This window comes from Gracilinanus agilis, chromosome 6 (assembly GCF_016433145.1).
Source record: "Gracilinanus agilis isolate LMUSP501 chromosome 6, AgileGrace, whole genome shotgun sequence".
Lineage (NCBI taxonomy): Eukaryota > Metazoa > Chordata > Mammalia > Didelphimorphia > Didelphidae > Gracilinanus > Gracilinanus agilis.
This window is the reverse complement of record NC_058135.1, coordinates 254,459,989-254,482,081: the sequence shown is the minus strand read 5'-3', so window position 1 is coordinate 254,482,081 and position 22,093 is coordinate 254,459,989. Positions and strand designations below refer to the sequence as shown.

General features: G+C 38.7%; 1 protein-coding gene across 1 annotated transcript in view; it reads left to right on the top strand.

The window, feature by feature from the left end:
• Positions 1-22,093, top strand: part of DCDC1 (doublecortin domain containing 1) — a 77,207-nt gene that overhangs the window by 40,208 nt on the left and 14,906 nt on the right. Inside the window, exons 15-16 of the mRNA XM_044681303.1 lie at positions 18,043-18,193; positions 19,750-19,859. Of these exons, the coding sequence (XP_044537238.1) occupies positions 18,043-18,193; positions 19,750-19,859 (261 nt within the window). The remainder of the gene's footprint in view (positions 1-18,042; positions 18,194-19,749; positions 19,860-22,093) is intronic.

The following is a 22,093-nucleotide window of genomic DNA, read 5'->3' as shown; positions in this document are numbered from 1 at the left end:
GAGACTTAGGGCATGGTAGAGTTGCTTGTTTCTATTGGCTATAATTGTGGAGCTATTTATTATTTTGGATCAGGGGTCTTAATCTGCATCCTGTGGACTTTTAAAATATCTTGATAATTATTTCAACATAATTCATTTGCTTTGTAACCCTCTGTATTTTCTTTTGTACACTAAACAACATTATTCTGAGAAGTCCACAGTGTCCACCAAACAAAGGGATCCATAAAACAAAATTTTAAAAAAGTCAAATATGCCTACCTTGACTGTTTTTCTACTTTCCTCTTCCTCACAGTTAGGCAAGGTGGCTTCACTTGGGTGGCTCAAAATGAAGGCATCTAAACTCTGTAAAAACAGAAATGGAGAGGCAAAGGGGCTGGTCAGATATACTTTAAGTTCATTTTAGGGAAAAGTAATCCCTTCCCCTTCACAGACTAGCTAAACTACTACTATTTTAAATCATGTTAAATTGGTGACGGGATGACCTGAGGAAGACCACTAAATCCAAGATCAGAGGAAATGAGTTTGAATCTTGACTCTGTCATTTTCCCCATCTCCATCATCTTTCCAAGACTTACCTTAACTGATCTCATAAGTTTCCCAACAACTCTAAATCTGTGATCTCATGACAAAATTCAATAACAAAAAATGATAGGACTTAAATACTAAGATGTCCATAAAGACTGGAAATCTCATCATTCTGCAAACTTGATGATACCATTGTGAACAAGGAGAAGAAGCAATTTCTTTGGCCATTCAGCCCCAGCAGCTTCACCATGAGTCCCAAAAAACAGTTGAGGCAGACTCCATGTACTTTTGCCTATTTTCAGATTACTGGTACAGAATTAAAGAGGATATCCTCTTTCTCTACTGAAAGATCTTAATTCACCAGCATGTAAACAACATAATCATATCTGATGGATTCATCAAAGCATCAACTTTTGCAATAAAACTTTGAATAGCATAGAAAATCCTGCTAAAAGCTGAAAGAACTACTCAGCATGAGTCATAGTTGTAGAGCTGGAAGAGACCCTGGAGCGCATCTAGCCCAGCCTCCCTCACGTTACTAATGATAAATCAAAAGTTCAAAGATGCTTTTTCTTTTTTCATTTGTTCAATCATGTCTGACTCTTTGTGACCCCATTCATGAATTGTTGTTATTTTTGGATCTTTTTGGCGAGACTCTGGAGGGGTCTGCCATTTCCTTCTGAGATAAGAAATTGAGGTAAATAAGATTAAGTGACATGCTCAAAGTCACACAGCTAGTAAGTATAAGATGCCAGATTTGAATTCTGGAAGATGAGTTTTTTTGACTCTAGATCTGTCATTCTGACCACTGTGCTACTCAGCTGCCTCCTTTTTCAAAAAACCATAATGATAGAGTCAGATTATAACTGGAATCTCCAGTCCAGTGTTCTTTCCACCTCACTATCTTGAGCTTAAATTCCCTTAAATGTTTTAAATGTTATTCTGTGATGAAGAATAGTAATGTTCTGTTATGTGGCTGGCACAAAGTTGTCACCCCCAAAAATATCACCCAATACATAACATCTTAATAAATATTCACTAAGTTAATTTATGCAAAGTGCATTTATATTTTAACTGACAAATGTCATAACCCCTTCTTACTCATCCTTTTGACCTTTTGGCATCAATCAACACTATTATTCATTTTCTCTTCCTGGGTGCCCTTTTCTCTCTGGTTTTATGATCCTGGTTCTCCTCTTGGTTCTTCTACCTTTCTATCTGCTCTTTCTCAGTCTGGGGTTCATAGACTTGTTTTTGAAATATTTTAAATATATTTTTAATGCCATAGTGAAGACGACAAGTCATCAATATATCTCTTACAGATTCTCAATAATACACCTAGGAACTCTGGGTGCCCCCCAAGGCTCTTTTGTGAACCCACCTTCTCTATACCTTCTTTGATGATCTCATTTATCATCATACATTTAATTATTATCTGTTAGATCTATATTTCCCAATGCTCCTCTCTCAAATCACAATTTGCTTTTCAAATTGAATTTTCTTAGACTTCTCAAATTCAAAATGTTGGAAACAGAACCCATTTATCTTGTGCCCTCTTTTCCTAACTCTTTTCTGAACTTTCCTATGGCTATAAAGGGGCCCTATCATCTTTCTAGTCAAACAGGTATCGTTCTTAATTCTTCATTTTCTTTCCACATAGTTGCCAAATCTTGTCTCTTCTAGCTCTATATCTCTTGTAAATGTCCCCTCTTGTCAACACATGGTTACCATCCTACTGTTGGAATTCTCTCCTTCTTCAACTCTGCCTCTCGAATTCCTGGTTTCCTTTGAGATTCAATCACTTCCTACAAGAAGCCTTTCCAAGTTTCCTTTGTTTCTTGGTGTATTTCCTCTCCAAATGGCCTTATATTAATTTTGTAGATATTATATAATTATAATAATATTAAATACTTATCTTATGTTCTATATCACTACAGTATATATATATAGTCATATATACCATAGCAAATATGTAGTAATATATAGGATATATTTATATACAATGTCTAGGATATATATATAAATATGTATTTATATTTATAGAAATATGTAAAATAATAATAGAGCAAAATATTTCTATCTAAAGTATATAAGGTAATATAGAGTGTATATGTATATGTATATAGCAACATGCTATGTTTGTATTACTTAAGTATATAATATGTTACTTTAAGTATACACTGAGAGATATGAATATTAATTCCCCCATTAGAATGTAAAGTTCTTGAAGGCAGACACCATTTCACTTTTGTCTCCCCTATATTTAGTATGGTGGCTGGTATATAATAATTCCTGATTGATTAATTGCTAATATATTTTGTAAACTGCAACATGATATATAAAATTCTATTCTTAGGTTCAAAAGATCAGCTTCACTGGATAGGACTTCCTCTATGTATGCTAAAAAAATAACTATATTTCAGCTTTTTTTAGTGGACTATAAAATCAAAAGAAGTCACCAATGCAATATGGCAGCCATAAAAGCTAGCACTCAACTGCATTGAGAAAAATAATTTTCCCAGCATGAGGAAAGTGATGGTCTTGACTGTATTCTGATCAGATTATAGCAAAGGAAATATGTTTAGTTCTGGGTGTTTTAAGAAAAATTTTGACAAACTAGAATGTCTCTCATATGAGGATGGTGAAAATGGTGAGAGAACTAGTGACTCTGGACTGTGCCGTACAGTCATGGGGAAGGCACTGGCTTTGGAGTCAGAGACCCTGGATTCAAATCCCGATTCTATTACGTCCTACTCATGTGACCTAAGGCAATTGATTTCCCCCCATCCAGGGTCCAGGCTCCTCATGTATACAATGAGGGTGCTGGACTCTGCCATCCATGAGTTCACAAGCCATACTCCAAAACCATCAGGAGAAGTGATTTGGAATATTTAACTGAGACAAGAGAAACTTTGGGGAAATATGGTAGTTGCTTTCAAGCTCTTGATGGAATTTGAATTCTAAGAAAGAAGGTAAGGGTTTAAAAAAACATATAATCAGCTAGGCAGTATAAGGGAAGAAGAGGTAGACTTGGAGTCAGGAAGATCTGACTCAATCACTTACTAGTTATGTGTGAAGCACAATAAATAAACCTCAGTTAAAATTATTACAGGGCACCTAAGTGGTGCAGTGGATAGAGTACTAGGACTGGAGTCAAGATGACCTGAGTTCAAATTTGGCCTCAGAAACTTACTAGCTGTAGCTGTATGACCTTGGATAAATCACCAAACCCTATTTGCTTCAGTTTCCTCATCTGCCAAATGAACTGGCAAAAGAAATGGCAAAGCACTCCAGGATCTTTGCAAAGAAAACACCAAATGGGATCGTGAAGTGATAAACATGAAATAACTGAACAAGAAAAATGGCTATTATAAGGCAATGTGTTTTATTTTATTTATTTTTAAATATCTTTCCATATTTGCATCATTAATTTTCTTCTCTCCCCCCTCCCAGAGCTATTCCACTGGGTTGTACAAATGTTATCAATTGATGCCTGTTTCCATATTATTCATTTTAAGGCAATATATTTTAAATGCCAAATGACTGACCAGTTGCTTTAGACCTTGCCCATTGTAGAATTCCTCAGGCAGAAGAAATCATTTCCAGCTGGGGTAACAAGAGAAAACAATGCAGGAGGTGAGACTGGGGAGTTGGCTTTGAGGCAGAGTTAGGGTTCATGCAGATAGACTATCTCTGACCAGGAAAATGGCATGGGGAATAGACTTCTGATGAAGTGTCTTTATGAGGAATGTTTACTCTTCAGAAAGATTAGTATGGTTCAAGTGGGATGTGGATTCAGGGCACCACACAGAGAAGGATCTAGAAAAATATCTGGGGCCATACCATAGCGGGCCCCGTTTACTAGGCTAAAGTAATCACTGATGGTATTTAAGCAATGAAAAGACATAATGAAAATGCTATCAGTAAGGTTAAAGGTGCACAATATTGATGTTTGTTGACTGAAATATAAAGTTATCTAAGTTTTCCTTTACTCCCTGGAAATTGCTTTTTAAAAAAAATTATCCCTAATCTCTTCAGTTTTGTCTCTAAGATGTCTTTCTTAGGGTTCATTGAATGAACTGAATGAAATTCTTTGTGATAAGTCATTTATCACATATTTGCTCATTGAGGAAGGATTTATTGAGTGCATATTTTGAGAAAGGCATGGTGGTAGGTCTTGGAGATGGTTTGAGATTATTTTTCAGATTAGTGATTTCATCAGTATTGAGAAATTCATTGTGAAAACTCCCTCCACCAATTCAGAATGATATACATGCCTGTAAGTAGGGATATTAAGGAATTTTCCTATTGTCACATATATAGTGCATATGAGAATCAGGAAGAGAATCTAGGTCTTCCTGATTCCCTGCCTACCATTTTTACACTATTGCATTAATTCTGTCAAGATATTTATGATCCAAAGACAAGAACAAAACACTTTCTACCATCAAGGAGTTCATATTCTACTATGGGAATATGCCATGTGAATACTGATAAATAAAAGAAAAGCAATTAAGGGATGGTATTAACAACAGATGAGATCCTATAGAAAAAGCTTCATTTAAGAGCCTGGTTAATGGAAGCCAAGAATTTTTAAAGGAGGAGATAAGGAAGGAGAGCATTCCAAGCAGAGGAGGTAGCCTTGTCAAAGACACAGAGATGGGATATGGAATACCATGTTTGGAGAACAAGGAAGTGGCCCATTTGAACTAGAATATATATGTGTATGTGTTTGAATAGATAGATGGATAGATAGGTAGGTAGGTAGATGGATAGATAGATAGATAGATAGATAGATAGATAGATAGATAGATAGATAGATAGATAGATAAGCAGAGATAAAGAAGCAAGTGTGAAAGGTCTGGAAAACTGTAGATGATTTTATATACCAGTCTATGAAAATTTTATTTTAACCTAGAGACAATGGGGAGCCATGGAAAATTATTGAGCATGGTAATGATGATTGTATTTGTTGTTTAGGAAGGTTATTTTGAAAACTATATTGAGGATGAATTAGAAAGGGGAGAGATTGAAAGGAGAAGATTAATCAAGGGGCTATTGCAATAATTCAGGGGAAAGCCATGAAGACTTGAATTGGGCTTCTGGCTATGTGATTAAAGAGAAGGGAACAAATGTGAAAGAAACTATGGAGGTAAAAATCTACATAATGTGTCAATTCAATTGGTTATATGTGGTGAGGGAGTGAAAAGTTTCAAGGATAACTTAGAAGATATAAACATGGATAAGACCAGAAGGATTATGATGCCCTTGACATAAGTAGGGGAGCTAGTAGAAGAGTTAGGTTCATGGGGAAAGATAATATCTCATTAGGGTTATGTAGGTTTGAGACCCCTGTGGGACATCCAAATGGATATGTCTGGCAGGAAGTTCCTGTGGGGGCTCAGGAAGAGATGAAAGCTGGCAAAGCAGACTTAGGGTCTTCTACACAGAAATTAAAATTAAAGTAATGAGAACTATCCAAAAGGCACAGAGTAGAGAGAGAAGATGAGGACTCAGGAAAAAGGTCTGAAATATATCCATGCATAGAGGTTAGGAAATGGATTATGGTGCCATAAAAGAAACTAAATATGAGTTGTCAGACAAATAGGAAAAGAACCAGGAAGGAGCAATCATGAAAACCAGTAGAAAGGAGAATGCCCAAGAGGATGAGGTGATCAACAATGTCATAAACTAAACTACAAAGAGTCCAAGGAGGATGAAGACTGGGAAAGACTATAGAATTTAGCCATCAAGGGAGCACTGAGAGACAGATAAGTGGCTCAATAGATAGAAATCCAGGCCTGGAGTCGGGAGGTCCTGGGTTCAAATAAGGTCTCAGACACTTCCTAGCTATGTGACCCTGAACAAGTCACAACTCCCATTGCCTAGCCCTTACCACTCTTCTACTTTGGAAAGAATACTTAGTATTGATTATAATAAAGAAGGTAAGGGGATTTGAGAGGAAGATATGTGAGGGGGAGGGAGAGAGAGAGAGAGAGAGAGAGAGAGAGAGAGAGAGAGAGAGAGACAGAGAGAGAGAGAGACAGAGAGAGACAGAGAGAGACAGAGAGAGTCAGAGAGAGAGAGAACACAATGAGGAGGGCAATTTCAGTTGAGTGGTACATTTAGATGCCACATTATAATGGATAGAGAATCAAATGGGAGAAAAAGGTGGATAATAATGTGAATGACCCAAGTGAAAATTATTAAAGTGTAGTACTCCCTCTAGATCAGTGGTTCCTAAACTTTTTTGGCCTACTGCCCCCTTTCCAGAAAAAATATTACTTAGCCCCCTGGAAATTAATTTTTTAAAAATTTTAATAGCAATCAATAGGAAAGATAAATTCACCTGTGGTCATCACTGCTCCCCTGGATCGCTGAAGCACCCACCAGGGGGTGGCAGCGCCCACTTTGGGAGTCACTGCTCTAGATCCACATTCTTAAACTAAACTACTACTTCCTACTTTTCAAACCTACTTTTACTGATTTGGCATTCCTAGAGAGACACTGATATTGCTCCCTCCATTCTGGGACCAACCCTAGAGTTTCTAATGAGGGGTTGAGTTTCTAATTTTTTTTTATCATTCTTGAGTTCTCGTCTCTGTGTCACCATTAATAATCCAATTGAATTAGCTTTAAACAAAAATGTTTACTGAGATGGCAGAATAACAGTTGTATAAAATATTCCTACCAAAAGCCTAGAGCACACTTTCTGACAAATACATACAGGTATTTGGGAAGAGTAAGAACATACAAAAAGAACAGAGGCACCTATGTAGGACACATGGATGGCTGAGGGATAATTTCCAGCTCCTGGTCCTTTATGGCCTAGAAGTTCTTTTCTAAGTTCATCGTTGGCATTCTTCCTTAGTGCAAGGAAACATGATCCTTGGAACTTCCTCCTTCCTTGGGTGACTGTCTTTGAGTCCTTGAGGTACCTATTGTGGGTTTGTAGCTGGAAACAAAATGGCACCCCAAGGACAAAAAGATGCCAAAAGACAGATACTTAAGGAAAGGGACTGTTGCTTTTAGCTCAGAATACTTACTGTCTGTTACCACTCCCACATTTCAGATGACACGGTCAGTGTGGAAAGGAAGAAAAATAAATAAAAATTCTTTCTTCCTCCTCCCTCTAGTAGTTCTGTCTCGGGAGCCTGGCTCCAGTTTTGGATCCTGCATCCTCAATTTCTGAGCTCATGTCTGAACTGGTTTACTGATGGTCTAACTCATGACTAGACCAATTGCTCTGTTTATACCTGGGTAAGACAGATATGTCTAATTCAGATAATCTGAATTATGAAAGATGCATCTTGCATGGCATCATCCACCTTCATTCAAAAGTCATAGCTATATATTCTCTTCAGATTAAGGACTCGTTCAGACACTTGCTTAGGTTGTTAGGAAAATGCCTTTAACACCAAGTTTACTCTTGATTTATTTAAAGTTTCTGGGTCTTTGGTGATTATATTAATTATGAGTATGGTATGGGTAAGATATGGGACCTTGCCCTCGTTACAAAAAGATTGTTGTAGTTCAGTACTGTTTGATTCTTTGTGAACCCATTTGGAGTTTTCTTGGCAAAGATACTGACGTGGTTTGCTATTTCTCTCTTCAGCTCATTTTACCGAAGAGGAAATTGAGGCAAGCTGTGTTCGATGAATTGCCCAGTCATATATTTGCTCAGACATTTTCTAGCTGCATGACCCTGAGCAGGTCACTTAATTCCCATTACCTAACTCTTATTCCTCTTCTGCCTTGGAACCAATACACAATATTGATTCTAAAATGGAAGGTATAAAGTTTTTTACAAAACATGAATTTCCTAAAGGGCAAAGGATGAAACACTGGAGGAAGGAAGAGAAAGTTTGAAATAGCTACTGAAGGGAGCGTAATAGAATTATGGGAGAACGGAAAGACTATCTTGTAGCAGAGAGGGACAAGCAAAATTAGATCATACACATTTGTAGTGAACCCAGTTGGCCCAGGTACGTGAGGTCCAACGGTGGTATTCAACAGCTTGTTGGCAAGAATCAAGAAGTCCTATTGGTGGAATAAGTCACTGGTTTGGGAGTTTATCAAAGATACGTGATAGGGTAAGGGGGCAATGAAGAGTGGAATCTACACTTGTCTAAGATCAAGGTTATGAAGGGAAGGAAAATGAGGTTACAGTAAGGATGGTGGAAATGGTGGCATGCCTGGTAGCCAGAGAGAGGATAAAAATAAAGACTTGGGAAGAGTGAAGCAAATAGATGGAAAGACCAGAGGCTGTGGCTGGAAAGAAAAAAAAAATTCCTCATTCGAGATGCTGGAGATAGAATGGTTATGGGTAAGGTGAGACCAAGAGTATGGTCAGCCCTGTGTGCAAATGAGGCAGAGAAGGTTAACACACAGGACAGTGGTCAGCAGCAGGACAGATGTGAAGGCCCAGAGGTCTGGAGAGCAAGTAATCCAGTTTAGCTGGAATATAGAGGGAAGATAAGGCAGATGTACAAATATATTTTTACAGTTATTTCAAAAAACAAAATTAAATCCATTCAGTCGTGAGAACTCTGGTGGCAAGAATTTTCTTTTCCAGGTTGATTATATACATATTATATATGTCTGTATATATATATTATATATTACATAATTATATGATATACAATAATATATTTCATATGATATATAGAATATCTAATCCCGATGGCTGCTGAAGAGGTATAGACTGTGGGCCAACAGATACGACTGTGAGGGTCACGTCTCCCTTGGGGTTACTCCTCTAATTGAAAGAATTAGAGTCAGATTGTGGGAGGGCCAGTGGCTTAGGGAAACCTGCTACTCATGGAGTTCTTGGGGTCCTTAGTGGCTATTTCCACACATAGTACTTGAGAATGAAGTGTTTGTTGTGTGGTGTTCTCCCCCACCTTCCTCATGCCACCTTCTCTCTGTGTGGGCCACTTCTCTGTTTCAGCTAGGCTGACTTGATGAGTAATACATTTTTTTCTATAAAGTTAGAAAATTTATATAGAAAAAAGAACTCTGTAAAGAATAAATAGACAACTGGAAAAATGGAGAGCTCTGATTGTACTAAAAGAATCTAGATGTCCAATAAAATGTATCAGCCCTGGCTCAAAATGAACCACCATCATCACCACCGCCACCACAAACAACATCAGCAACACACCTTCACTGACTTCCCCTTTACCTATTGAATAAAGATAAACTTCCTTAGACTGACATTCAATGCCCTCTGCATCCTGGATTCAACTAATCTTTCCAGCTTTGGCTCATGTTACTTGCTCCTTATGCCTTAGCCAAACTGGATCTCTCCTCCTCTTTAGAATGTGTTCATTCTATTATGGCTTTTCCATTTCCATATATCCTTTGCCTAGAATGCCTTTCCTCTGCCCATCTATGACTCTTGAAATCCTTACTCTTTCCGTAAATCTTAGCTCAAATCTCCTCAAATGGAATTTTTAAACCTATCCATCCCCAAGAAGGAATTGATTCTGGCTCAGCTGATATCACAGCACTTTATAATCTTCTTAGAAATTTTGAGAAATAGAATATTATAGTTATAGGGAGACAACCTCAGAGTCAAGAAATTACTGATTCATATTCTGCCTTTGACGTATACAAACTGTGTGACTGGGAAATCATTTAACCTCTCACTCTATAGATTGCAGTTTCCCATATGCACTGGTAGAGGGAACTTCCTCACTGGAAAGCTCCCTGTGAAATACTAACATTGTGAAATTCAATAGGAATAAATATAGAGTCTTACACTTAAGATTTTTTTAAAATCAATTTCACAATTCCAAGATGGAAGAGGCATGAATAATCCGCAGGTTTCTTCTTTTGAAAAAGATTTGGGATTTATAGTAGACTGAAAGCTCACAAGGAGTTAGTAGGATTTTTTTTTAATGGGATCTTGGTCTACATTAAGAGTAGAACAGTTTCCAGAAATCAGATAGTAATCCCATTGTATTCAGCCCATTCCCCATTAGAGTTTAAGAATGATGTTGATAAGCTATAGACTAGTCCAAGATGGCAAAGAACTTGAGTTTATGTCATATAAAAATCTGTTGAAAGAAATGGGCACGTTTGCCTTATTGAAGATGCAGAGGGACATTATTGCTATCTTCAAACCCTGGAAGGGCTATCATGAGGAGATAGGTTCAAATTTCCATTTGGTCCCAGAAGGCAAAACAAGGGGCAAATGTGGAAATTCCCAAAAGCCAAATATAGACAATGTCAGGAGAAAACGCCCTAACAATTAGGGCTGCCTCAAAGTGTATTGGGCTACTTTGAGAGATGGAGAGTTCCTTAACCTTGGAGGTCTTCAAGCAGAGGCTGGATTACTATTTGTGGGATATATTATGACGGGAGTTCTTTTCATGGAAGTGCTGAATTGCCTGTCATCACCCAAATGTTGTGCTTTTAGAATTATGGGAGTACCTGTACAAATGAAATCATAGAGCCAGATTTTAAAAAAATATCATATTCCAGTGGGTCCTATTTTTCTCCATAGACACATCTTATCTCTGCATATAAGGTGGTTAAAAATTTCAAGAGACAGACTTGTTTTTATTCCCTTTTTACTTCTCCTTAGAATAGTTCATTATTCCTAGCAAATCTTTTTTTTAAATCCTTACCTTCCATCTTAAAAACAATAGTGTATATTGGTTCCAAGGCAAAAGGGTGGTAAAGGATAGGCAACAGAGGGTAAGTGATTTGCCCAAGGTGACACAGTTAAAAAGTGTCTGAGGTCATATTTGAACCCAGGACTGTAGGCCTGGCTCTCAATCGACTGAGCCACCCAGCTGCCCCAAATTGTAAATCTTAATAAATATTTGTTAAGTGTTGAGAATGAATAGTCCTTTCACTAGATGAATGAGAAATACAGTAGAATACTTATTTCAAAGCCCTTACTCTGTGGATTTCATAGAGTGAATCAAGCCAGGGCTATCCTCTTTATTTTTTAATTTTCTTGTGATTGGGAAAAGTCCAGCCTATCCAGCAACTTTCCACCTACCCATCCTGTCTTTACCCTTCCCAAATTGACTCCTCTCCAACTGGTCCTCTCTCTCCCCATTCCACCAGAGCAGCTCTCTCTTCTGGGCTTAGTAGCTAAATCTTCAAGCCCAGAGCTTTTCTGTGACTTAGCATCATAGACTTTAGAGTTGGGAGAGATCACAGAGGTCACATCGTCCACCTCCCCACCTTCTGTCTCCCTCATTTTATAGATGATGTATCTGAAGTACAGATGAGTTAGGCAACATGCCTAAGGTCATGAGCGTAGTAAGATACAGCTGTGATTTGAAGCCAGGTCCTCCGATTACAAAACCCGTGTACTCGGCTGTCTGGCCAAGCTTTGTCTGGTCCGAAAGGACTGATCTCCTCCTACATCTGTAGCATCTCTCTCTCTCTCTACTTTGATGATACTTCAATGGATCTGTGATCTTGTCGATGTGGGGACTCCCTTCAAGGGGGCAGATAACAACCTGTCTGTACCTTCTCAACCTCCTGTCAATGACCTCCAGCAGTCTTCCATGGGAGGGAGTTGGGGAGAGGGCAAAAAGCATCTCTAGATCTCCTGATATCATATCATCTTATGGAAACAGTGTAGGGCTATCAGTTGTCTTCCTGTATGAGCAGCCCACCTCATCTTCAGGGCATCTCCTTTTGCCCCTCATCCACCTATGTCCAATATAATCTTAAATTTTTTTTCCATTCTCTTTTTTTCCCCCATTCAATGCTAGCCTCAGATTATTTAAGCCTTTAGCACTTTCTGTCGCTGTTATTACAGTGTCTGCTCTTTTATGGTCATTCTCAATTTACCCACCCTAGACTTCATTTTCTTTCTTTTAAAAATCTAAATTGGTCACTGAATTCCCTTTGTATTCACATCGGTCTTTTTAAATAGCTTCCCCTGTTCATCTGAAGCAGAATTTATTCTTGAATTCTTCATATCTTTTGAAGTTACTTCCCTAGTAAAATTATAGTTAATGAGAGCCTACCTCTCCTGTCTCTGAACTCTTTGAAATATGCTGCCCCCAGAATGAAGCATGTAGAGTATTAGATGCCTGAGTTCAAATCCTGCCTAAGAGATATTTTCACCTCAGTTTCCTCATTTGTAAAATGGAGATCATCTTAATACTATCCACCTCATGAAGAAATGAGATGTGACAAACATTTTGCAAGCCTTAAAATACTATGTTTATGTTTGCTGTCATTATTGTTATTTTCACCTCACTTCCATATTTTTGATGGAATTCAGATAGAAACAATCCCAAGACAAGTCTATGTCATACTTTGATTTCTTAATATTCAATGTTCTACATACTATTTCATGGTTGAATGAAATAACTTCTTGTAATTGGATCAAAATATCAGGATTTATTATTTTTAGTTGAGGTGGCAAAGAAGAGCAGATAGAAATCTGGCTTTGAAGCCAGGAAGAACTAGTTTCACATCCCAACTCTGATCTATACCAGTTGTGAGACCCATGGCCAATGGCCCAACATCTCCGGGCTCCAGACAGCTCTCTAAGTTTTAGAAAAGGTGCTAATTTACATTGGCAGAGGGTATTTCCTCACTAGCAAACTCCTAGGTCCATTCTCCAGCTTTCCTATCCTCTTGGCCCTGTTCCCGACTTTCTGGATTTCCAAGCTATGCATTTCTTAATGTTGGCTCACCCTGGAACTTCCTTCAGCACCTGGGGCCTCCTTGCTCTGGAAATTTTTTTCTTGTAGTAAATATATTATTTTGTTTTCTTTCTTTTTCTTCCTTCCTTCCTTCCTTTCTTTTTCTTTCTTCCTTTCTTTCTTTTTTTCTCTTCCTTCCTCCCTCCCTTTCCTTACATTCCACCTAAGAATCAATACTATGTATTGGCTGCAAGACAGAAGAGTGGTAAGGGTTAGGCAATAGGGGTTAAGTGACTTGCCCAGGGTCACACAGCTAGGAAATGTCTGAGGCCAGATTTGAACCTGGACCTCCCAACTCTAGGACTAGCTCTCAAACCACTGAGCTACCCAGCTGCCCTCCATTTTGATTAATATCAAGTAACATTTCCCCCCACCAAGCTGAACTATGAAGCTAACAAGGTCATATTTTCCATTTCTACTTCCACTGTACAAAGTTGGGAAAATAAAACGACTAAGGTATTAAATGAAAAATGGTGGACTCATTCCCCTGACCCATTCCTGTGGCCTGTTCTTGTTGTTGTTCAGTCGTCTTTGTGACCCCATTTGAGATTTTCTCAGGAAAGGTAATGGAGTGGTTTGCCTTTGCCTTTCCTGGCTTACTTTACAGACAAGGCAGCTGAGGTAAACTTGCCTAAGGTCACACAGTTAGTAAATGTCTAAGGCTAGATTTGAACTCATGTCTTTCTGACTCTAGACCCAGCACTCCCACTATTGGGACACCTAGCAAGGCCTATTCACCCAGAAATGTTTAACTACAAGTCTGGCCCCTTTTCCCAGGGGTGAGTTCCTCCTGGATCCTGTGTTTCATGGAAGGACCCCAAAGAGTCTACCTTCATTCTCCTTCCAGTTTTGCCTCTGACTTTTCTGGGGTTCGAACCATTGCTCCCCCCCACCCCGGTACTCTATTTACTCCCACCTTTCCTAGATGCTTTCTTGGGTTTTGTCTTTGCTTATTCAAAATAAATTCATTGAGGGTAGAGATTTTCTGTTTTCTTATCTTGGTATTCGCAGAATTTAGCAAAGTGCTTGGCAGATAGTAAAAACATGATGTTTGTTTGGGGAAGTGAGGTGGCAGAGTGGAGAGCGTGCTGGCCTTGGAGTCAGGAAGACTCATCTTCCCTGAGTTCAAATCTGGCCTCAGACACTATTAGCTATGGGACCGTAGGCAAGTCAGTTCACCCTGTTTGCCTCAGTTTCCTCATCTGTCAAATGAGCTAGAGAAGGAAATGGCCAACCACTGAAGTCTCTTTGCAAAAAAAACAAACAAACAAAAAAAAAAAAACTCCTAGCAAGGTCAGGAAAAGCTAAGAACAAAAAATGCTTATTTCCTTCCTTTCTCCATATTGTCTTCCTCATCATCCACATCGTCCACATCCTCTCCATTTAGACTACATGCCAGACTAAGGCTGGTGCACCCTTAATTATCTGTCACCAATTATAACCTCTTAAGGTACCTGCCATTTCTATTCTGGTGACCAGAGTCTCCTCATTTCTTGTGCAGTTAGATGTGGGACCAGATGGCCTCGGAGGTCCCCTCCAACACTGAGATTCTTTGATTCTGTGGTTATAATCAGGTCAAAAATAGCAGTTCACCTCTTGGCTTCCCCTACTTTTGAAGAATAATTGAGGCAAATCAAGAATTTATCAGCTGCTCTTCTTTTAAAAGAAAGAAAGCTCCAGCCATTCTCCAGACCATTGAAGTCTCCAATTACTACTCACTTCTTGCATAAAATGGGGGCAGGTCTGTAAAAGTGAGAGCTAATGATATATTTAACACATCAACTGTGTATAGCTTGCATCTTTTGGAATAAAGATTATTACTGAAAATGGCTTTAAAATGATCATCTCTGAAATATTCTCATAACCAGTTGGACTTCAACTAATAATTTAAGGGGAAATGGAAGGCATTCAGCAGAATTTCCACTTGGAATTAAAAACAATAATACGACAGAATGATGATATGTTCAATGTATAATTATATACTTTAAAAATAGATTCATAAAAAAGCATTCCTAGTTACAGAAGGTCTCAAAAATCACTCGGTCCAACTCCTTCATTTTATAGACAAGGAAATCAAGGGGAAATGACTTGCCCAAGGTCACATAGCTCATTAATGTCAGAGCAAGTCTAGCACCCAGGCCTCCTAATTTACAGCTCAGGGCTCTAATTACCCTGCATGCTATTGCCATCTTTTTCTTTGTTTAAAAAAATAAAGTCTGATCTTCACCTTTGACTTTGCATTCACTATTTTTCTTGTAACTAGAACAGAGAGTTCATTTGTGGCAACGGGACTGATGATACAGAAATGCTCATTTTGTCAAAAACAGAAAGACCTTTATAAACATTTTTTTTAATTTTAAAGAGCAAACTGAAAAATAAATTTAAACATCTTAAATTACCTCCCTGAGATGTGTCCATATTCTCAAAACCATAGTTAAAATCTTAGAATTATAAATTCAAAAGACCCAGGGTAAATGCTCAAATCAAAGCGTGATGACAAGGTCACTGAGAAAATGAAGTTAAAACAATTTGGGGAACTCTTGGACCTATTCCATTCCAACCGCCCTCCTCAGGGCTTTCATCAGAGTGATAATAGAATGTTGGCTTTACATTTCCATGGTTTACGAGTCTACAAACTACTTCCCTGGAGGTAAACATCACAATTCTTGGGATCCCTTTCTTTTTGGTCTTTCATTTCATTTCATTTTTTTTCAGGGAGGCTCTTAAAGATTAAGTAATGAGTAACTTGTTTGAGCTAGGAGGTCCTAGGTCAAGACCAGGGCTAAAACACCAGTTTTCTGCCTCTCAGTCCAGTGTCCTTTCTTCTCTACCACACTGCCTGCCTTCTCTTTGTGATTGTTCTCATGACTTTATTAATATAGGGAACCCCAGGTAAGGAAATTGCTTCTAGCAAGGCAAATTGGCTCCCCTGTTGAACCCTGGAATCTGATAGATATTTGTTTGTGGTGATCAGAGTTCCAGTACTTTACACAGGGTCATACAATCTATGTGAGTCAGAGGCAGGATTGAATTCATGTCTTCCTGACTCCAAGACAAATCCTCTGTGATTTGGGGTTCTCCTGGGGTCCCTGAGATCATTTCTGGGAATATACAAGGTCAAAGCTATTTTTATCATAGAAGAGTGCTTTTTAATAGCTAATACAGCCAATATTAAGAGAGAACCCAGATAGCAAAAGTTCTTTGAGGATGGGGGGGATGAGTGAAGGGGGTGAAGGGTGGAAATGAAAACAATTTAAGAATGTAAAGGATCCTGAAGTTGCTTGTTTGGTTAATTAGTTCTTGTCTTTTGTACTAGAAGAGAACCAAAAATGTTAGCACTAATGATGTCTTTTGACTTGCACATAAATTAGATTTACATGAGGCAGAGTTACCCAAAGTCATCAGCCTCCCTTCTTCTAGAGTCATTTAAGTCCAATGGCATGACAAAAGATAAGACAACAAGTCATGGGTGAGAATGCAGTAGAAGACCCTGACTTCTTCCATGTCAAACTAAACTCTAAGCCATCCATGGCACTGCTTCCACCACCATCATCGCCATGGGAACAAATTGTTCTTATCTGCCCCTTCTGCTGGAGAAAGTCTTCATATGGTTGGGATAGATGCCCCCCACCCCAATGCTCCTATGGGTCTGAGGACTCTCATTTACCCTCAACTGGATCGTGAAAATTTGAGAACCATTGCCCCATTCCATGCTGACCCATTCTATAATCAATAAACATGGCAGGCATTTATTAAACGTTTATTGGTTATTGAATGTAATACTGAATCTGGGATCTTCTGAGAGACTACATGCTCCCACATTGACTGGTCCCTTGAGATGATGTGATGGTCCAAGTTTTCCTGAAACGTGGCTTATGTCTCAGTCAGTGGGTCATTCATTTAAAGAGCATTTTTTAATAAGCACATCTCTGTACTAATATGCCAAGTGCTGGGGTTATAAAGGAAGGCAGAAACATGATCAATCCTTCCTGTCAAGAAGCTTGCAGTCTTTCTGGGTCCCCAAAGAGACAATATGTAAAAAGTCTTGTGCAAAAATATCTATAGCTGCACTCTTTTTGATGGCAAAAAACTGGAAAATGAGGGGATGCCCTTCGATTGGGGAATGGCTGAACAAATTGTGGTATCTGTTGGTGATGAAATACTATTGTGCTCAAAGGAATAATGAACTGGAGGAATTCCATGTGAACTGGAAAGACCTCCAGGAACTGATGCAGAGTGAAAGGAGCAGAGCCAGGAGAAAATTGTACACAGAGACGGATACACTGTGGCACAATTTAATATAATGGATTTCTCTACTAGCATCAATGCAGTAATCCAGGACAATTCTGAAGGACTTATGAGAAAGAATGCTCTCCACATCCAGAGGAAGAACTGTGGGAGCATAAACATAGAAGAAAACAACTGCTTGATCACATGGGTCAATGGGGATATGATTGGGGATGTAGACTGTAAACGATCACCCTAGTGCAAATATTAATAATAAGGAAATAGATATTGATCAATGACACATGTAAAACCCAGCAGAATTGCTCTGGGTGTGGGGGAGGAGAGGAAGGAAAGAAATGAATCATGTAACCAGGGAAAAATATTCTAAAATAATTAAATATAATTTTTCATTTAAAAAAATAACTTGCACTCTAATGCAGAAGATGATATGCCAACAATCCTGTACTTCTATAACTAGTCTGTGGCTCAAATTGGATATTCTCTGTAAAGTCCTTTACAACCTTAATGCTCCATAGCCACATCACCTGTTTTTCTTCTGGAGATGATTGCTTCTTCTAAGTGTGACTTTCCTTTTTCATTTCAGCTCCTGGACCAGTGCTCCACCCGCCTCAGGATGACGTGCCCAGCCAAAACCCTGTATACCCCGGATGGAAAACGTCTCACATCTTGGAATGACATCAAGAGGGAGATGGTCATCTGTGTTTCTTCTGGAAACCATTTTGTAAACCACAAAGGTACTCCATGGTCTTAAGCTTTTTAAATTGCAATTACCTTGTGGGACCTCAAATAGTGCCTTTGGACCTCAAGGAATGAATGGATTTCTTCTCAGAGAGTGGTAGATGAATGGGGATCTATTTTATATCAGAAATGTACATTTGGTTTTCCTTCGGAAGCTTATATGACAAATGAATTGCTTTTCTATTTATTTTATTTCTTTAAAAAATAATTGGGGGGGGGAGCAGCTGGGTAGCTCAGTGGATTGAGAGCCATGCCTAGAGACAAGAGGTCCTAGGTTCAAATCCAACCTCAGACACTTCCTAGCTGTGTGACCCTGGGAAAGTCACTTGATCCCATTGCCTAGCTCTTCCCACTCTTCTGCCTTGGAACCCATACATAATATTGAGTCTAAGATGGAAGGTAAAGGTTTTAAAAATAAAAAGAATAAAAAGGAATTGGTATGTTTTAAAAGGTATCTTTCCTGGGGTTCCCAAGGAGACAGATTGAGGTACTTAGTGGATGCTATGAATTTGGTTTTGACTCCAGTGCACACTACATTTATGGGCATTAGGGGGAGGGGGGATATTTAACTGTCAGGGAAGGCTTTCATTCCACGCATGACTTTCCCATGACATACTGGCTAGACTGCAGCGAGGGAATTTTCTACACTCGGCCATAGCCTTTCTTTTTTTAGACACTCTAGAACAATGCAGGGAAGTTGAGGATGAAGAAATGAATAATGGAAAAATCAATCAGATTGCCTGAAAATGGCTCTTACTTTGCAAAACAACCCAGAGAATATCTGAATGACTTTCATCCCAAAGAATCTGGGCATATAAAAATCAAAGACAGTGAAGGAATGAATGCCATTTATCTCCAAGATCTAGTTGAGAGCTCTCCCAGCTGGTAGGATCAGTCTCTCTCTTATCTGGGACCTTTAATAGACCTCTGATAGTTTCCTTTAGTTTAATTTCTGCCCAGCCTAGAGTCACCTGGCAGCATGCCCCGTGTTCTGCTTCCTGTCCCCCAGCTACACTGTTTCTGACTTTAATGCTAACACATATCTGAGAAATTAAAAAAGAAAGGAAGCAGCCTCAGACACTGCTGAGATATGTGGTCCTGAATAAGTCATTTAACCCCAATTGTATAGCCCTTGCCACTCTTCTGGCTTGGAACCAATACTTTATTTTGATTCCAAGATGGAAGGGAAAGGGAAGGAAAGGAAAAGAGAAGGAAAGGAAGAGTGAGGAAAGAAAAGGAAAGGAAAACAAGAGGAAAGGAAGTGAAGGAAAGGGAAGGGAAGAGAATGGAAGGGAAGGGATGAGAAGGGATGGGAAGAGAAGGGAAGGGAAGGGAAAGGAAGGGAAGGGAAGGGAAGGGATGAGAAGGGAAGGGAAGGGATGAGAAGGGAAAGGAAGGGAAGGGAAGGGAAAGGAAGGGAAAGGAAACAAAAGAAAAATATATGGTGAAACAGTGAGGGACTGACAGACCAAGCTCTGCATTTTTCATCATGCTAGGGTCAAAAGAATGACTCTCAAACGTGCTGATGTATTTTCTAAAATTCTTTTTGCAGAGTCAAAGAAACTGGTGGATATCCAAGCAAGTTCTGCTCACAACAGGAAACAGATGAAGGCTCATGCCGCAGATATTGTTGCACCTGTCATAGAAAGTTCACAATCCAAGGTAAGCTTCTGTTAAATTAATTCCTATCTGAATTGCCATGCTCTGGGCTTGGTTTCATTATAATACTTGATGTGTACACATTGACATACCTGCTATGAGATAACGATTACAAATCGACCATAATTTCATGCAGCCTGTCTTAAAAGTTATTACCTTACACATTTTACATAGAATGACATTTGATGCCTCAAATCTTTTCCTGGAAATTCAATAAAACTAGACTAAGTAATGCCAGTAAAATTACTATATTAAGGCTATTTTTTCCAGGAAAAAATGGCAGCTACTAGTTAATATCAAAAGTTAATTCATCTTATTCAATGGAAAAATGCCATATTTTTGGAACATTTGGGGAGTTTATAAGACTCATGACATAGTTACTGTGGAATATATAAATAATATGTCAATAGCAAATTCTATTGTAAAACCCCTTTTTTTACCCCATTTTGACTTCGACAACAGAGGACCTATGTTTGAATTCTACCTCTGTTTCTTGCTACTTGGGTGACATGATGGGGCACTTTAACACTCCAATGCCGTGGCTTTCTTATCTGTAAAAAAAAAAAGAAGGGAGATTGGACTAGATGTATTCTAAAATGCCTTCTAGCTCTAGATGCTATCTATGAGCCTCTTTAGGCCATGAATAGTCATCTGCTTCTCTGGGCTTTAATGCCTTATTTTCCTGGGCATCCAAATTTAGCTGAATGTAAATAAAGATGTTTCTGATCAGTGAATGCCACGTAACTCCATTCCTCTTTTCACTTCTGCTCCTCAGATCCAGCTACTCATAGCTTGCCCAGGTTTGTGCTGGAACCAGGTCGTAAGGCTGGTGAGAGCCAAATGTTAAATTTTCAGTGTGCAAATGCTACACATCCTGGCTTTGATGTTGTTCTATTGATTGGCTAGACTTAAGATGATGCAAGGCCTTAAGAAAGTCAACTCCTAATCCCTTTTAATTATAGTCATTTCCCTCTCTAAATTATTTCCCATTAATCCTATGTAGAGCTAGTTTGCACAGATTTGTTTCTTGTTTTCTCCCCTGTTAGATTATAAGCTCTCTGAGGGAAGAAACTGCCCTTTTATAGACCCAGTGCTTAGCAGAATCCCTGGCACACAATAAATATTTATGACTAACAGACTGATGGAGAAATTTTTTAACATTCATTAATATTTATTTTTTAGAAAAGTTAACATGGTTACATAATTCATGCTCTTACTTTCCCCTTCGCCCCCCCCACCTCCCCCTCCATGGCTGATGCACATTTCAACTGATTTTAACATGTGTCATTGATCAAGACCTATTTCCATATTATTGATAGTTGCATTGGTGTGGTAGTTTCGAGTCTACATCCCCAATCATGTCCACCTCAATCCATGCGTTCAAGCAGTTGTTTTTCTTCTGTTTCCACTCCTGTAGTTCTTCCTCTGAATGTGGGTAGCATCTTTTCCATTACTCTGATGGAGAAATTTTTGATAAAACTCTTAATTTAAAATTTTTAAATCTTGCATACTATACCCACTTTAGCAAGTCAGTTGTTAAACATTTACCTATAGACTGCTACTTTTAGCAAGAAGACCTAGTATGATCCTAGAAAGACATTTGAGGATGCAGCAAGGTGGCTTAGGAGATGGAGAGTCATGGGAGATCCAAGGTTCAAAATGGCCTCAGACACTTCCTCAATGGGCAAGTCAATTATCCCCCATTACTTAGCCTTTACCACTCTTCTACCTTGGAAGCAATATACAATATAGATTCTAAGACAGAAGATACATGTTTTTTTAAAAAAAGAAATTTCAACTTTCTTCCCAAATGAAGTAAAAAAGAAGCATTGTTAACAGATGAGTAAGACTGAGAGGTGTACCTGACCCCAAATATGGAAAACAAGCAAAATGGAGGATTTCAAGGGAAAAAAAGAGTCAAAGGGTATTTGAATAAAGAGGAAGGAGTAAGGGTCATTGTCAGCCTTTAAATCTTAATTAAAAATCTGAAGCAAAATAACTTAATTAATTTTTTCCATCACCCCCCCTTTTAAAAGGCCCCCTAAAGCAAAACACTGATGAAATGGTTTTTTGGCTTCTGTTCATAGAGGAAAATCTCCTAGCAAATGCTCTTCTTTCTTCCCTTTTCTCCTTTAGAAGCACCTCATGGCCTTGCCTGAAAATAAATTGCAACCTAGCTAAGTGTGTACAAAATAGCTCAGCCAGGCCCATACCTCAATCCGCCACCTTAATGTGCT